The 16,793-nt window shown below is 41.0% G+C and overlaps 1 protein-coding gene across 1 annotated transcript in view; it reads left to right on the forward strand.

The window, feature by feature from the left end:
• The window catches only part of LOC138746975 (uncharacterized), a 199,015-nt gene that overhangs the window by 159,862 nt on the left and 22,360 nt on the right, over positions 1–16,793 (forward strand). Inside the window, exons 151-159 of the mRNA XM_069905734.1 lie at positions 841–944; positions 3,204–3,322; positions 3,856–4,014; positions 5,033–5,235; positions 7,455–7,543; positions 8,592–8,722; positions 8,853–8,974; positions 10,341–10,491; positions 14,453–14,665. Coding sequence (XP_069761835.1) covers positions 841–944; positions 3,204–3,322; positions 3,856–4,014; positions 5,033–5,235; positions 7,455–7,543; positions 8,592–8,722; positions 8,853–8,974; positions 10,341–10,491; positions 14,453–14,665 — 1,291 coding nt within the window. The remainder of the gene's footprint in view (positions 1–840; positions 945–3,203; positions 3,323–3,855; positions 4,015–5,032; positions 5,236–7,454; positions 7,544–8,591; positions 8,723–8,852; positions 8,975–10,340; positions 10,492–14,452; positions 14,666–16,793) is intronic.

Genomic DNA, 16,793 nt, shown 5'->3' on the forward strand with positions numbered 1-16,793 from the left:
TACCAAGCAAGGGTAAGGAGACTCTTTAAGAGAGTCACCCCAATGGCGAGCAGCATCAACCAGCTCTTCATCCTGGGTGATGCCATTGCTGTTTCACACAACTTTATTCAAACAGCTGCTACAAGCAAAGCATGACCAAGCTCTCCACTGCTGAATATTTGCTTGCATCTTCACCAAAGTTTTATGTGTTTCAGAGAACACTTATTTTACAATTTTAAAGTGGCTTGTTTTTACCTGTTACTTTATTCTTATTTTTTAATTCATTTTCCTCAATTTTTTTTTGCTGGTTGCATGAGGCTGCCAGTTCCTTGAATTCTCGTTACCAGGGTTTTTTACTGTATGTCTAATTGGTCCAATCAAACTATTCATAGAGCCAAGAATCATCCTTCAAACTACTTGTGTTAATTATATTGATACTTGCAAATATCAGCAGGCAACTGTTCTCTGGAGTCCAGTCATAAATTAAATCAGTTTTGACGACCCATATTTTTTTAAACATCCCGTGGCCTATTTGAGGGTTATGACCTGCCCATCCCCCCTCCCAAAAAAACCCCTGCTCTTTGTTCTGAAGATAACTAAATTAATGCATATACATGAACAATGTTTTGGACACCTTGCCAAGGGAAGATTTCAAGCACTCTTTAATACAAAGTTACAAGATTCTTTAGACCAAATTACAAACAATTTATTTTGTAATATTATAATTTTAAAATAGCAAAGTAAATTTTTCTGCCTGCATTTCTGACAAAAAACCCTGAAGATTATTTTTGTTTAGGTCTTGTAAAGGTACTGTTTAGTTCTTGCAATCTTTTGTAATCTATATTTTTGTGATCTATACAGAATTAAAGGACTGGACAACGTCTTTCCAAGTTTATCATCGTCACAGATTAGGGACGTCAATACATTTGTATCAAATTATCTCTCCATTCGACTTAATTCAACAGGTAAAGTGCAGATATCAACTAAGTATATTTATTTTTGCCAAAAATGTCCAATTATTATCATCTACAGTTTTAGTCCTGAACCTATGTAATTTAGTGATTGCAAAGTGAAGAAGACACTGAAGCCAACAGAGCAATGACAGTGAGATTCATTCAAACACTGCAACCCCAGAGAATCAAATCTGAAGATTTTCAATGCTTGATGTATAATGGACAATAAAAGTATTTGAAAATAGCAAACTTTCAGGGCTGGATCAGGGTATCAGGACTAGCCAAGTTCTTGATGTAATTATTCTGTGATTCCATAAGGTTAACCAACTTACCTGTGCATAAACTCCCATTGTAATATGCCTTTTTAGTGGGAGGTGATGGGAATATCTCTGATACGGTGAGACCAAATGAGTAAATGTAGTAGTATGAGTAAAACACAAAAGTCTGCAGACGTTGTGATTGTAGTAAAACACACAGAAATGCTGGAAGAACTTAGGCGGTCCCGCAGCGCCCACAGGAGGTGAAGATATATTACCAGTGTTTCAGGCCTGAGCCCTCCTTCAAGGAATAAGCAAAGAGGAAGGTGTCAGAATAAAGGCAAGATTGGCTTGGGGAGGAGTTCAGGCCAACAAAAGATGTTTATTGGATACAATAAGAGGAGAGGTGAGAATTGATTTTGGCTCTGTGAAAGGAGTCAAAGAGAAAAGGGATAGAGCTGGGAGAAAGGCAACAGAGAAGAAGAAGACGGAAACCAGAGGAGTTGATGTTAATGCCATCTAGTTGATGGGTGCCTAAACGGAAGATGAGGCATTGTTCCTCCAATTTGCGGGCTGTCTCAGTCTGGCAGTGCATAAGACTATGATAAGACATGTCAGCAAGGGAATGGGACAAGGAATCAAAATGGGTGACCACTGGGAGATCCAAGTTATTGCGGTGGATGGAGCTGAGGTGCTCAATAAAATGATCTCCCAGTCTGCGCCCAGTCTCCCTGATTTGATTTTCAAAGGGAAAGGTTACTTTTCTAATTAGTTTGCTTTAGTTTAATAGTTGTAATTATTCAGTAGTTTCAGGTATTCTGTAATTCTTTTACTTTAAGGATTTCTTGATTGCTTTAGCTTTGATTGTTTAAATATTTTTGATCAACATTTGCCTTTAACAATGGAGAGGGCCTTTGCCAGATGTTAAAGCTTCCAGGGATATTTCAGAGTAGGGGCTTCACACTTTACTGTCAAAGCTCCTGCTGCTGCCAATAATACATTATGGGAGTCAAGGAAACAGAGGGACTGTGAAATTGACCCTCCACATCTAGATGAGGCAAGTACTGGTGTGGGATGATACAGTCTGTGATCTGGATAAGATTTGTACTTTATTTTCAATGGCCAACTGATCTACCCCTGACAAAATTTAACTGAACGAATACATGTCTCCTAACCAGTCCTACTTATGGTTTTGCTAAATGAAATATGCTAATCGAATATTGACATAGAATTTAAGAAATTATGGAGAAATTAAACATTCTCTGTCCATGTTCACAGAAGAAGAGAAAATCTGCCAAAAATACTGGAGATCGAAGAGCATAGTGATAGCATTGAAAGAAACTAATATCAGTCAAAGATATGTAGAGAATCCTGGAATTCAGTGACTATGTCCCAGAATCTTGAAGGGTCAGGAGGACTGAATGCCTAAATCATTTATTATTATGCAATAAGAGATATCTTTATAAATATCTAGCTTTACCTAAGGTGGTGCTTTAAACACAATATATAAATTTCACTCATTAAATTGTGTAATGTCATTTACTTCAAGGTTTTCGAGATTAAAATGAACAATTGGAAGCTATAAATTTAAATGTAAAGTTTTAAACTTTTAAGTTTAAAGTTAAATGTTAAATTTTTTAACATTTATACATTTTGAATTTATTCATACCATTTCAGCCCACAAGTCCATGCCACCCAATTGCATCCAATTGATCTACCCCCACCCACCCACCCCCACCGGTATGTTTTGAATGATGGGAGGAAATTGGAACATCTTGAGGAAACCTGTGCAGGCACAGGGAGAATGAACAAACTCCTGTAGACAGCACGGGATTCGAACCCCAGTCCCAATTGCTGGTGCTGTAACAGCATTGCGCTAACTGCTAAACGCCAACAGTGCTGCCCTATCTCGTACAAATTCCAGTCAATATTTATGTCAACTTTTTTTGAAAATGATGGCCTTTTTTGAAAAAAGTACAAAAAGTAGTAACACTAATCCACCTTCTGTTTGCAGGTAATGCATGTACTGTGAATGCTCCCGAGAGCAGAGACTGGATACTGAAGAACTTTGGCAAATTCCGGTCATTATCTCAATACAGCAAGCTCATATCCCTGAACAGCAATTTTATGGGAGTAAGTTCTTTAGACCACGTAAAGCAACCTACACCAGGATTTTTTGAGGTCTTTGTATGATCATGTGGGTGAGGAACCGAACAGACTCGGTCATTGGAATACAGTGTTGTTATATATCTAAGGGGTCTCTGTAATAGTTGTACTTCTCTACAGATAACTGTTGCAACCCAGAGAACAGGACCTCTGGCTAAACACCTTTCATAACCAATACAAGCCAGTGTTCAAAATACTTGTCACCAATATCAAAGTTAGTTTCTTTAGCCTAGCAATTCACTCCAGATGCACTAACTCCTGGAGTAAAGTCTCTATTATGGATGCTACTGAGTACAAAATGTATGTTTGGTCACCAACAGGGATTTTTTTTTTGCGTGAGAATCAATTCCTGCTGTGCTTGGCTGCTCAAATGGAGTATGTTTTTTCCCCAATGTATTTTCTTGATCTTAACGCTATTTTGAAAAATAATGGAATTAAGGGAAATGTTCCTTCTTGAGAAGATCAAATATAGATGATTAAGTGTGTTATTTTTATTCTAGATTGAAGTCGTGGATTTGCTCTCTGTCAGACAACTTGCCCAATTATCTGCAAGCAATGGAATTCTGAACAGTTCATTTAATGTGCAGAAGATCATGAACAGAATTTCAGCTGACAACATTACTCAGTTTATGGATGTTTTCAGTCACAATGCACAGCAGGTAGGAGGTGTCACATGTGAGGACTGTTGTGGTGAAGCATTATTTTAATAAACTGATATTTTTGAAAAGAGCATTAGAAAACTGGCTTGTGTCCTTATGAGGTATTGTCCATCAACTCATTATATCCCACTTGCTGCTAGGTCACATGAAGCCTCCTAAACAGCTTTATTGCATGAATAATACAAGAAAAACCAGGAGTAACTAATTCAGTTGCATTATTGCCTAATCTTTTATTTTTCTACCATCTACACTAACTCCACACCCCTGATTCTCTTGATATCCAAAATCATATTGATCTGAATATTCTCCACAGAGCCTTCACAGTCCTTTGGTAAAGAATTGAAAAGTATCACCACACTGAAAAGGGAACCCTTTTCTGCCTGAATGGCTGATCCCGTATTTTGAGAGTCAGACACATGAATTAAAATTTAAATTTTAAACGTAGAGCATGGTAGAAGCACATTCTGCCATTGAAACTTATGCTGACCAATTAGTTTCCCATTAATCCCATACATTTTGGATGGTGGGAGGAAATTGGAGCACCTGGGGGAAAAAAACCCACATAGATCATATACGAACTCCTTACAAACAGCACCGAAGAAACATCATCCCTTCATTTACCCTATCAAGCCTAGTAGGAATGTGGTATCTTTCACTGAAATTAATATAATTTTTCTCAACTCCAGACCATATAATCCCAGACATCTTATTTTCATTGCACAGTTCCACCATCTTCCTCCTCCTCCATTTGTCCTCCCACTATTCTCAGGGTAAATCTAGCGATTTATCCCTCTATTGCAAACAAACTCATATTTAACAAGGTACCTCAACAAATGGAAAACCTTGATTAATGGTGACAATTTGAAAGATTCACAGGAATTTACATGTTGAGGAATGTTTGTGCCCAAATACACTCAATTAACATCAACCCCATATGGGTTTAGGAGGGTAATTTGAGTATATGTGTGCCTTTAATTGGAGAGAACTTGATGCATCTAATTCTGCTTTTTTTTAATAGAACAACATATCATTGACCCCAGAAGTGGCACCCGTTTTATTGAATGAAGTTCTAAACCGTGCTAATCAAATTATTGCTAATGCTAATGAAGCAGAGCTTGAGATCTGGCTTGACACCAGACTTCAACTCCTGATTCCAGAAATCAATGGAAATTTGACTGAATCACTTCTGGCCAATAGAAGCTGCAGGGGAGCTCAGATCATGTATGTTCTCAGTTTTGCTTCTCAGCTGATCTTACTCTTTGAAGTAGTTTATTTATTGATGAATGTGCAATGTTCTTGATAATTTATTTACAATAAGACATTGTAGAATGGTGAGTTGGTTTTGTTGGTGACCGTAGTTCAATTAAGTTAGTTTTTTGTTCTTCATTCATGAAATGGATATATTTCTGTCAATGCTGACAGTAGGCCTGGAGAGTTTTCTTGAACAGTTTTTTTAAATCTGATTTTTATCAGATTTCAATAATTATTTCTATACCTCTATTATTACAATTTTGATGTACTTTGGAATGCCAGTGGAATCATAGATTGAAACTCTTAAATTCCTTTTGTAAAAATTTATACATTGTTATGCAGTGTCCAAGTTGGAGGTTAATCATAGAGAATTAGAATAGACCCAGATTTAATGTGCAAATCTAGGTGGTGGAAGATTGGCTGTAGCTTCTCTATGAACAGCATAAAGAAGCATGAAAGGCAATTCATGAAAGAGTTTAAAAACAGGATTAAAAGGGAAAAATATTGCCATTCATATCAAACTTAAATGTAACCTTATAAAGAAAAAGACAAATTGAAAAATGTTGCCTTTCTTGACCTTGGGAGTGGCAGAATGGTTTTTGAAGTTAAGTTTCATATGGCAGCTAATTTTCACAGTAAGCCCCCACAAAGTGCAATTGTATGAAACTTCGTTATGTAACACAATAAGTTACAGTGCAATGTGACTTAAAGTTGCCAATTACAAATGAGCAATTACAGTTTTAACCTCCAGGTCCATCACACTGGTACAGATCCCTTACTGCTCCAATACTGTTTATTCAAGAATACAAAACTTTTGTTTGGGAAATTAAAAACACAAAATGCTAGAAATATTCAGGACACCAGGAAACAGCTGTGGAGGAAGAAAAGCAAGTTAACTATTTTCTTCCATTAAATAGTGCCTTAGCATCTTCCACACCCATCTGGGAGAGTAGTTCAGGTTTGACTAACAGCACAAACTCGGTACCAAGTTGGACTGTCTGCCTACATTTTTGTGCTGAAGTTCCTGCACCACAATATTCTTCATTTTACTACATTCTAAGGCAGATAGTTGGCCACAGTTGAAATGCCAGCATAAATCTCCTACCCTCTAAATACAGTGCAAGGGAAAGTGTTCCAGCTATTCATCAGCAGGTCATGTGTGACAAAGTGGCATAGCCAGTGAAACAGCTGCTTCACAGCTCTAATTTTCTGAATTCAGTTCTGACCTCTGGCACTGCCAGTGTGAAATTTGAATGCTCTTTCTGTGACCCTGTGGGCTTCCCATAGCTGTCCAGATGATCACACCTAACATCCCAAAATTGTGTTGGAAGATGTATTAATTGGCCATTGTAAAATTGCTCCCAGTTTGTAGATAAGTGTTAAAATCTGAGAGGAGAGGGATAGTGGTTGGGAATGTGTGGAGAATAAAATGATTTGAGATAGGATTAGTGTAAAAATTAGTTTATGATGATCAACACAGAGTTGGTGGACCATTTCTGTATTGTATCTCACTATTAATCTACGATCTGGAATGTCCAGGGATAAAACTGAACATCTGAGATTATCAAATAAAGAAACAAAAGATATTAAAGTTAAATGAAAAATGAAAGTCTGCAGACGTTGTGATTGTAGTGAAAAAACACAAAAATCCTGGAGGAATTCAGCAGGTCACACAGATTCCATAGGAGGTAAAGATATGGAACCAACGTTTTGGCTTGAGCCTTTCTTCAAGATATAGAATCAACATTTCAGGCCTGAGCCCTTCTTCATTACCGAGACGGTAATGAAGAAGGGCTCAGGCCTGAAACGTTGGTTCTATATCTTTACCTCCTATGAATGCTATGTGACCTGCTGAGTTCCTCCACCATTTTTTGTGTTTTTTATTTGTGTTAAGTTAATATCTTTTAACTAATCATGTTTCCTGTTTTCCCATCACTTAATACAGTAGTGAATTGGTAATTTTACAAGAAAATGTTGAAAAATACTCTTTTTGTAGGTGAATTGTCAAGCAGGGGCATCAGCCAGAAGAATTGTGCCTTTCTATTTATGATCTTTATTAGATCTCTACAGTGGTGGAAGGAGTATTGTTCTTGTGACCTTGGCTATTTTGGGCTTGCATCCAAAGTTAAAATATTCCTCAGTATGATCACTGAAAGATTTAGTACTCATATCTTGACTTTCCCATTTAGAATACGAACCCTGAATGCACACATTTCGAAATTTCCAAAGGACATCCAGCGTGAACTATACAACAGTATTAGAAATTATCTCATTGCAGGTATTCTGCTTGTATTTTGTTCAATTTTTGTCAATATCAATGTTTTTAAGTTCTATTACAAAAGTTTGTGATCTTTTCACTTCATTCTCTTTCACCATCTTTACAAAAATAATGGCAAATGCCCAAATCCTGAAGTTAAGATTCAGTTGCTTGGATCCTACTGAGGCACCCCAAGTAATATCAAGTCTTGTACATTGTCATTGTTGGACACAGGCTGGAGAATGTAGCCATCATATGATCATAGAGTTTATCAGTAGTGAGAAAGTCCATGTCCCAATTTTGCTATATCCAGATCATACCCATGATGCGAAAAAACTTTTCATTTCCCCATCAAACTCCATGGCCCATGGCATATTCTGCAGTTGGTCAGTGTACACCAATAGAGTAGTGCAGGTATAAGCTTCTTGTTGGCAAAAGCCTTTAATCCATCTTCATTGCCCAATTCTGCCATTTAGGCGAAAAGGAAATTGAATTTCCATGAGGAAAGTAGCCCTGACCAAAAGAAATAAGTAGTCTGTTTGCCTTCGAGGTGCAACTTAGACTTAGTGAATAATAAGCATTTGCTGTACCTCATTCAGGAAGATAACTGCTCTCAATCCTCATTACATTCCAACACTGATGTTGTGGTTACAATGAATGTCACCTTAGACATGGATGGCAAAACCCATGAAAACCTCGACTTCCACCTGTAAAGTCAATTTTAACAGTTGCTTGGGTTATTTTGAACAGCAGCAAGAGCGCTGTCCAGAAGCTACATTCCCTTCCAAAGTAGAGGCATGATATTGTTAGGTGGACATTGATTTGAACAGGTATGTCTGTAATGAAGTTACTCCCACTTCACAGGCAATACCAAGTAAGTGAAAAGGATTCTAAAGCACGCTTTTTTGCAGGGCATCAATGGCTCTAGTGGCCCATGTGGTTCCATTTCAGTGCATGATTATAGCTGTTAATTAATATCTAGCTCACTGTCAACAAAAAGGTCACTAGTTCTGAAGAAAAGTCAATGTCTCTCCTGGCTATTTTGATTGCTTCTCATCTGCTTGTTTAGGTCCAAAAACACGATGTTACAATGCAAGTGACCCTGCTTTGAACTCTACTGCCTGGTTTGCCAATTACTTTGGAAAATTTCTGATTTATACAAGCACAGATGACCTAGCTTTGCTGACAGACGAAGAAACAGTATGTATTGACTGTTATTTAGTAACTTCAGTTATTTTGCATCCTTCATCTCTATTTTGCACATGACATCCCTGTTACGTAAGCATTTCGATGTGAAAATTCTAACGCTATTGCTATCTGTTTCTTACAGCTTAAGCTATTTTCAAACGACCCGAGCAATCTGAATCTTCTGATGAACATTGATCTTCCAAATGAAATCCAAACCTTGTACGCTAATGCTCTCTTCACAAATGCAGCCATTAATTTCACAAGGCACGTATTTTTTGCAACTCACAAACTAGGTCACAAGTGATAATTACACAAATGTGGGTTTAAAAAAATGTAAATCCTAGAAATATCTTTGTTTTTCTAAGTCAAGGAATCTTTAAAAGCATTTTCTGGCTGAGTACAAAAGTTCACCAAAATGATATATACTGTTTTTAATTCTGAATTAAATCTGAAAATAAAATATTAATTTCCTACATGCCTTAATACTACTTAAATAGCAAAAAGTCATTATAAAGCAAGGATTTTTAAAGCAAAACGGGAGATACGAAAGTCTGTAGATGCTGCAATTGTAATAAAAATACAGAAATGCTGGAGGAACTCAGCAGTTCTCACAGCATCAATAGGAGATAACAATATATCAATAGATATATCACCAACGTTTCAGGCTTTGGTCCTTTTATAAATGTAGACATACAGTATGGTAACAGGACCTTCCGGCCCATGAGCCCATGCCTCCCAATACACCTACAACCCCCATACGCTTTTGGAAGGTGGGGGGAAACCTGAAGGAAACCCACGCAGACACGGGGAGAACGTATAAAATCCTCGTGGCTGCTGCCAATCATAGGCACTGCCATCTTGAGCATAGACCCTGCGGTCGCAGAATTTTCAATAAAACCACCGTGAGCTCCATTTAAAGCCTGTATGGAGCTGACAGCAGACAGGCTGGGTAGTTGGACCCCACAGGAGTGCTGTCTCCACTCTCTACTCTCCTCAGGCCCACTCCAGTGGCAGCACTCCCAATTTTTCATATCTCTTCAAGATATGAGTGAAAACCAGGCAGGCATCTGAATTAAAAGGCTGGGATGGGGATAATGGACAGGAGAGGAGTGTAGAACAATAGATGTTAATTGGATATGGGTGGGACACAGGAGGGAAGATGAGAATTGACTGAGGGAGGGGGGTTTGTTTGGGACTCTATGGTAGCAGAGCTGGAGGAAAGGAGATAGAGGGGAAAAGGGAGGAGAGAGAGAGCCTTTCTCTCCTGTGACCCATTCATATCCAATTAACACCTTTTGTCTGTTGGTCTGTACTCCTCCCCCTGGCCATTGTTCCTTTCCCAGCTTTTAATTCGGGCTCCTGCCTGCTTTTTACTCATACCTTGAAGAAGGCGTTGAAATGTCAGTTTTTTTTTTACCTCCTATGGACGCTGCAAGACCTTTGAGTTCCTCCAACATTTTTATGTTTTTACTTAAAAGTAAAACATTACAGAGATAAAGGGTCAATATGTGAACAAATGTTTATTGCATGGGATCGTGCAACAAGTTGATTCAACATATGTTCTTTTACTCTACTTGTATTTGCATATTGATTTCTGAATTGTGAGTTTTGCTTTTTTATATCTACACAGCATTCCTGACAGCTTGGTTTGTTTCATTGTTGGCACTCCATCAGTTCAATCTTTAAACACTCAGCAGGCTTTAAATCTGCTTGAAAAATCAAACGATGCCTGTCTGAGTCTTAGCACCAATGCAACTGTACCATCTGATGATCAGATGCAGGTAGGAAATAGTCACATTTTGTATGACTGCAGTATGTCTTCATTGTAAAAGAGCATCCTCCATTTATCACCATGTGTACCCTGATTCCTTCAGTTTTATAATAATGGTGCGATAAATCAGTGCAAGAGAGTAGCTGCACTAAGTCTTGTTTGATTCCGAAGCTCAAAATATTGCCAGTGTAAACCCCCCCCCAAAAAAAACACTTTCCATGATAGCACTCAATAATAAGTAGCATTGTGGTAATTAAAATTTTAAATGGGAATGGACAATATAAGGTAAATAGACCTTTATTTAGTGTACAACATACTCTCATTGAACATGGCTTGCATTAATCCATGGGAAGGTTTGCTGCATGAAATTAGATGCTTGATTTTCCATTCAATTTTTCACGACCCCAGTGTACTGTATAAAATCTAATTTCAAACCAGGGAAGAGGAAACAACCGAATCAATGGAGAAAACTGCCAAGGGTTGACTGTCAAAATAAAAATATGCCATTTGTAATCTTGTAACTATCCTCCACCAGTGACATGGCAGGAGGAAGTGGGGGGGAGGTGACAACAACGCCTCTAACCTCAACCACTCCCCACCATATCTCCACAGTCACACAGAGAACAGAAGACTTTTAGTTCTAATATTGAACATAAACTATGCCATTTAAAAAAAACTGATCATCCCATGTTAATGCAATTCTCCTGATCCACCTGACCAACAAGGATGGAGACTGGGCTGGTCCAGAGTGAATGGCTCCAGGTTTCAATGTTACGCTGGAGTCATCCAACAGATGCAAGTGCTCAGGATTTTGCCATCAGTGAAGAATACCTTTGCCTTGCCAATGCTATCTGTCTTAACTGAAATTTGTGTTGAATCTGGCAGGTAATTCTGGAAGTCATCAGAATCCTTTCCAGAGAGCCAGATAAACCTTGACCACAAGAATGACAGCTTTTGAGGGGATAGCACAAGAGTGACTGAATGATTGTCCTCCTTGTCAATCTCCTAATTTTCATATGCACCCTTATATATAACTAGTATCACACCAGGTCCCATCAAGTAAGCAATAGAACTTAAGATAGAAGAGATAGGATGGAGAATTACAAGGTTTTTATCTCTTTCTTACCCTCTATTTCTCTTTCCTAAACTCCTGCACAAAGTTCATGCTCCTCTCTTCCCATTTTTCTTTGGCTTGGCTTCGCGGACGAAGATTTATGGAGGGGGTAAAAAGTCCACGTCAGCTGCAGGCTCGTTTGTGGCTGACCAGTCCGATGCGGGACAGGCAGACACGATTGCAGCGGTTGCAAGGGAAAATTGGTTGGTTGGGGTTGGGTGTTGGGTTTTTCCTCCTTTGCCTTTTGTCAGTGAGGTGGGCTCTGCGGTCTTCTTCAAAGGAGGCTGCTGCCCGCCAAACTGTGAGGCGCCAAGATGCACGGTTTGAGGCGTTATCAGCCCACTGGCGGTGGTCAATGTGGCAGGCACCAAGAGATTTCTTTAGGCAGTCCTTGTACCTTTTCTTTGGTGCACCTCTGTCACGGTGGCCAGTGGAGAGCTCGCCATATAATACGATCTTGGGAAGGCGATGGTCCTCCATTCTGGAGACGTGACCCATCCAGCGCAGCTGGATCTTCAGCAGCGTGGACTCGATGCTGTCGACCTCTGCCATCTCGAGTACCTCGACGTTAGGGGTGTGAGCGCTCCAATGGATGTTGAGGATGGAGCGGAGACAACGCTGGTGGAAGCGTTCTAGGAGCCGTAGGTGGTGCCGGTAGAGGACCCATGATTCGGAGCCGAACAGGAGTGTGGGTATGACAACGGCTCTGTATACGCTTATCTTTGTGAGGTTTTTCAGTTGGTTGTTTTTCCAGACTCTTTTGTGTAGTCTTCCAAAGGCGCTATTTGCCTTGGCGAGTCTGTTGTCTATCTCATTGTCGATCCTTGCATCTGATGAAATGGTGCAGCCGAGATAGGTAAACTGGTTGACCGTTTTGAGTTTTGTGTGCCCGATGGAGATGTGGGGGGGCTGGTAGTCATGGTGGGGAGCTGGCTGATGGAGGACCTCAGTTTTCTTCAGGCTGACTTCCAGGCCAAACATTTTGGCAGTTTCCGCAAAGCAGGACGTCAAGCGCTGAAGAGCTGGCTCTGAATGGGCAACTAAAGCGGCATCATCTGCAAAGAGTAGTTCACGGACAAGTTTCTCTTGTGTCTTGGTGTGAGCTTGCAGGCGCCTCAGATTGAAGAGACTGCCATCCGTGCGGTACCGGATGTAAACAGCGTCTTCATTGTTGGGGTCTTTCATGGCTTGGTTCAGCATCATGCTGAAGAAGATTGAAAAGAGGGTTGGTGCGAGAACACAGCCTTGCTTCACGCCATTGTTAATGGAGAAGGGTTCAGAGAGCTCATTGCTGTATCTGACCCGACCTTGTTGGTTTTCGTGCAGTTGGATAATCATGTTGAGGAACTTTGGGGGACATCCGATGCGCTCTAGTATTTGCCAAAGCCCTTTCCTGCTCACGGTGTCGAAGGCTTTGGTGAGGTCAACAAAGGTGATGTAGAGTCCTTTGTTTTGTTCTCTACACTTTTCTTGGAGCTGTCTGAGGGCAAAGACCATGTCAGTGGTTCCTCTGTTAGCGCGAAAGCCGCACTGTGATTCTGGGAGAATATTCTCAGCGACACTAGGTATTATTCTATTTAGTAGAATCCTAGCGAAGATTTTGCCTGCAATGGAGAGCAACGTGATTCCCCTGTAGTTTGAGCAGTCTGATTTCTCGCCTTTGTTTTTGTACAGGGTGATGATGGTGGCATCACGAAGATCCTGAGGCAGTTTACCTTGGTCCCAACAAAGCTTGAAAAACTCATGCAGTTTGGCATGCAGAGTTTTGCCGCCAGCCTTCCAGACTTCTGGGGGGATTCCATCCATACCTGCTGCTTTGCCACTTTTCAGTTGTTCGATTGCCTTATATGTCTCATCCAGGGTGGGAACCTCATCCAGCTCTAGCCTTAGGGGCTGTTGAGGGAGCTGGAGCAGGGCGGAATCTTGGACTGAGCGGTTGGTACTGAAAAGAGATTGGAAGTGTTCTGACCATCGGTTGAGGATGGAGATCTTGTCGCTGAGGAGGACTTTGCCGTCTGAGCTGCGCAGCGGGCTTTGGACTTGGGGTGAGGGGCCGTACACAGCCTTTAGAGCCTCGTAGAAACCCCTGAAGTCGCCAATGTCCGCGCTGAGCTGTGTTCGTTTGGCGAGGCTAGTCCACCACTCATTTTGGATCTCCCGGAGTTTGCGCTGAAGATGGCTGCATGCGCGACGGAAGGCTTGTTTCTTCTCTGGACAGGACGGCTTTGTAAGGTGAGCCTGGTGGGCAGCTCGCTTCTTTGCCAGCAGCTCCTGGATTTCCTGGCTGTTTTCGTCAAACCAGTCCTTGTTTTTCCTGGAGGAGAAGCCCAGTACCTCTTCAGTGGATTGCAGTATGGTAGTCTTCAACTGATCCCAGAGGGTTTCAGGGGACGGGTCCGTGAGGCGGGTTGCAACGTCGAGCTTTGCTTTGAGGTTTGCCTGGAAGTTTCCTCTCGCTTCGTCTGACTGCAGTTTTCCAACATTGAACCCCTGGAAATAAAAAATCAAGAACTGAGTAATTCCACCTCCTGAATGGAGAATTGAGGGAGCCCAATGCAGAGTAATTTGATTGATATCAGGGCTAGAGGAAAGATTAACCAGAGTGGAACTATATTCTCTTCCCATTAATGTTTATTAATAGAACCTTCAGGTAGATTACTCATTGTTTGGAATTCTTTCCCCAAACACTTTCATCTATCTACCTCACTCACTTCCTTTCAAAGTTTTCACAAAATATCCCCTAAACTAAGCTTTTAAGCTACCTAAATTTCAAATTATAGCAACATTATTTGACAAGATCTCAAATATAAACATTTATCAAAAAGCTTAATAATGGTTGTATTACTTTTACCCACAGCTTGCAGTTGCTCTCGTGAGTAAAATTGACAATTTCTCATCTGATACACTTATTAACCTGGGACAATCAGCTGTTGGACTCTCAATCACACAGATCAATACTCTTAACAATAATGATGTTGTCAGAGCCTTAAGCAGCCTGGGTATGGCCAAAGGATGGACTCCTGGCAAAGTTAATGCATTGGTTGCAAAGTTGAACTCTGGCAACTTCCAGGTAAGATGTAAATGAATCTAAAGTGCTAAATGGACATAATGTAACTGATGGCATATTTCCATTTATTAAATGGTGTGCAAGGGTGTAGGAAACATGATCTTTTCATGCACTATGTTGTTTCTTCAATCTAAAAGCCACTGCCGAATGTGATCAGCATTCAGGAAATTCCAGTTCACTTTGCATTGGATGCACATGAGCATGGAGGCCATTTGAAATGTTGTAGTAATGCCAACCATCATGCAACACAGCAGTCATTGGTTTTGTAATTTTTAGAGTGAATATACACATCAGAAATAGTAAAAATACAAGATGCTGGAGAAGCTCAGCAGGTTAAACAGTGTCCTTTATAGGTAGAAATACATAACCAACGTTTTGGGCTTGAGCCCTTCATCACGGTATAAGAGATTGCTGGCAGGCATCTGAACATGGGGGGGGGGGTGGTGGAGGGAATAGCAAAGGCAGGAGATGAAAGGTGGATGAGGGGAGGGAGGGGACAGCAGCAATGAGGGGGAAGAGGGATGGCTGGTTGGGTAAGGGGGAAGGTGGAGAAAGAAAAGATAAGGCCAGCAAATTAACAGAAAGCAGAGAAGTTCATGTTAATGCCATTTGGCTGGAGAGTGCCCAGACGGAAGATATAGTGTTTTTCCTCCAATCTGCGGGTGGTCAGGTGGGATAATGCAAAAAGCAACGTACAGTCATGTGGGTCTGGAAGTGACTCAGAATTGAAATGGTTGGCTACAGGGAGGTCACTGTGGTTGCAGACAGAGAGGAGGTGCTCAGCGAAGAGATCCCCCAATCTGTGACCGGTCTTTCCGATGGAGAAAACGCCACAAAGGGAGCACCAGATGCAAGTGAATAATTGCTGCAGATATACAGGTGAAGTGTTGCTCCGTTTGGGGCCCCGGACTGTGGTGAGGGAGGAGGTGGAGGCGCAAGTGTTGTACCTCCTGCAACCACAGGGGAAAGTGCCGGAGGGGGGTGGGGGGGTGGGAGGGGAGGAGTGTTAGGTAGGGAGGGATGAGTGCACAAGGGAATGAGGGAGCAGTCCCTGCAGAAAGCCGAGAGTGGAGAAGAAGGAAAAATGTGTCTGGTGATGGGATTCTGTAGTAAGTGCCGGAAATTCTGGCAGATGATGCATTGGATGTGGAGGGTGGTAGGTGAGGATGAGGGGGATCCTATGTTTATTGCATCTGGTGGCAGAGGGGGCCTGGACAGATGAGTGGGAAATAGAGGAGATGCAGGTGAGGGCTGAGTTGCTGGTGGTGGAGGGGAAGCCACATTTTATTTGTGTGTCTGTCTCTGCCGCATCTGTTCTATGTGGAGGAATTCTTGGCTGGTGGCTGTTGAATTCACATGGTTAGTAACCCCTGGAAATAAAAAATCAAGAACTGAGTAATTCCACCTCCTGAATGGAGAATTGAGGGAGCCCAATGCAGAGTAATTTGATTGATATCAGGGCTAGAGGAAAGATTAACCAGAGTGGAACTATATTCTATAAAGTAAATGAATTAGCAGTGATGTTATTTAACACCATCATCCCCTCAAAAATGATTAGCAAACTCTTGATACCCCACTGTGTAATTGGATCATGGATTTCTTCACCTCCAGACCACAATCAGTGAGGATTAGTAAGAACATCCCCTCCACAATCTCCATCAGTACTGGAGTACCACAGGGCTGTGTTCTTAGCCCCCTGCTCTACTCACTTTATACCTACGACTGTGTGGCTCAGTGTGACAATAACACCACCTACAAATTTGCCGACGATACCACAGTGGTGGGCTGTATAAAGAAAGAGGATGAGTCTGCATACAGGATGAAGACTGAAAACTTGGTTGAATAGTGCAACAACAACTTTGTACTCATTGTCACCTAAACTAAGGAGCTGGTTGTTGACTTCAGGAAAGGAAAGATAGAGGTATAAAATCCAATGATCAGAGGTGGAGAGGGTGAGCAAATTTAAGTTCTTGCAAGTCACTATCTCTGAGGATCTTTCCTGGACCCAACACACCAAAGGCATTGTGAAGAAAGCACGTCAGCGCCTCTACTTCCTCAGGTGTTTGCGGAGGTTTGGTATGATACCAGAAACCTTGGAAAATTTCTACAAAGGTGTGGAAGAAAGGTGTGT

The sequence above is a fragment of the Narcine bancroftii genome, chromosome 12 (genome assembly GCF_036971445.1).
Source record: "Narcine bancroftii isolate sNarBan1 chromosome 12, sNarBan1.hap1, whole genome shotgun sequence".
Taxonomy (NCBI): Eukaryota; Metazoa; Chordata; class Chondrichthyes; order Torpediniformes; family Narcinidae; genus Narcine; species Narcine bancroftii.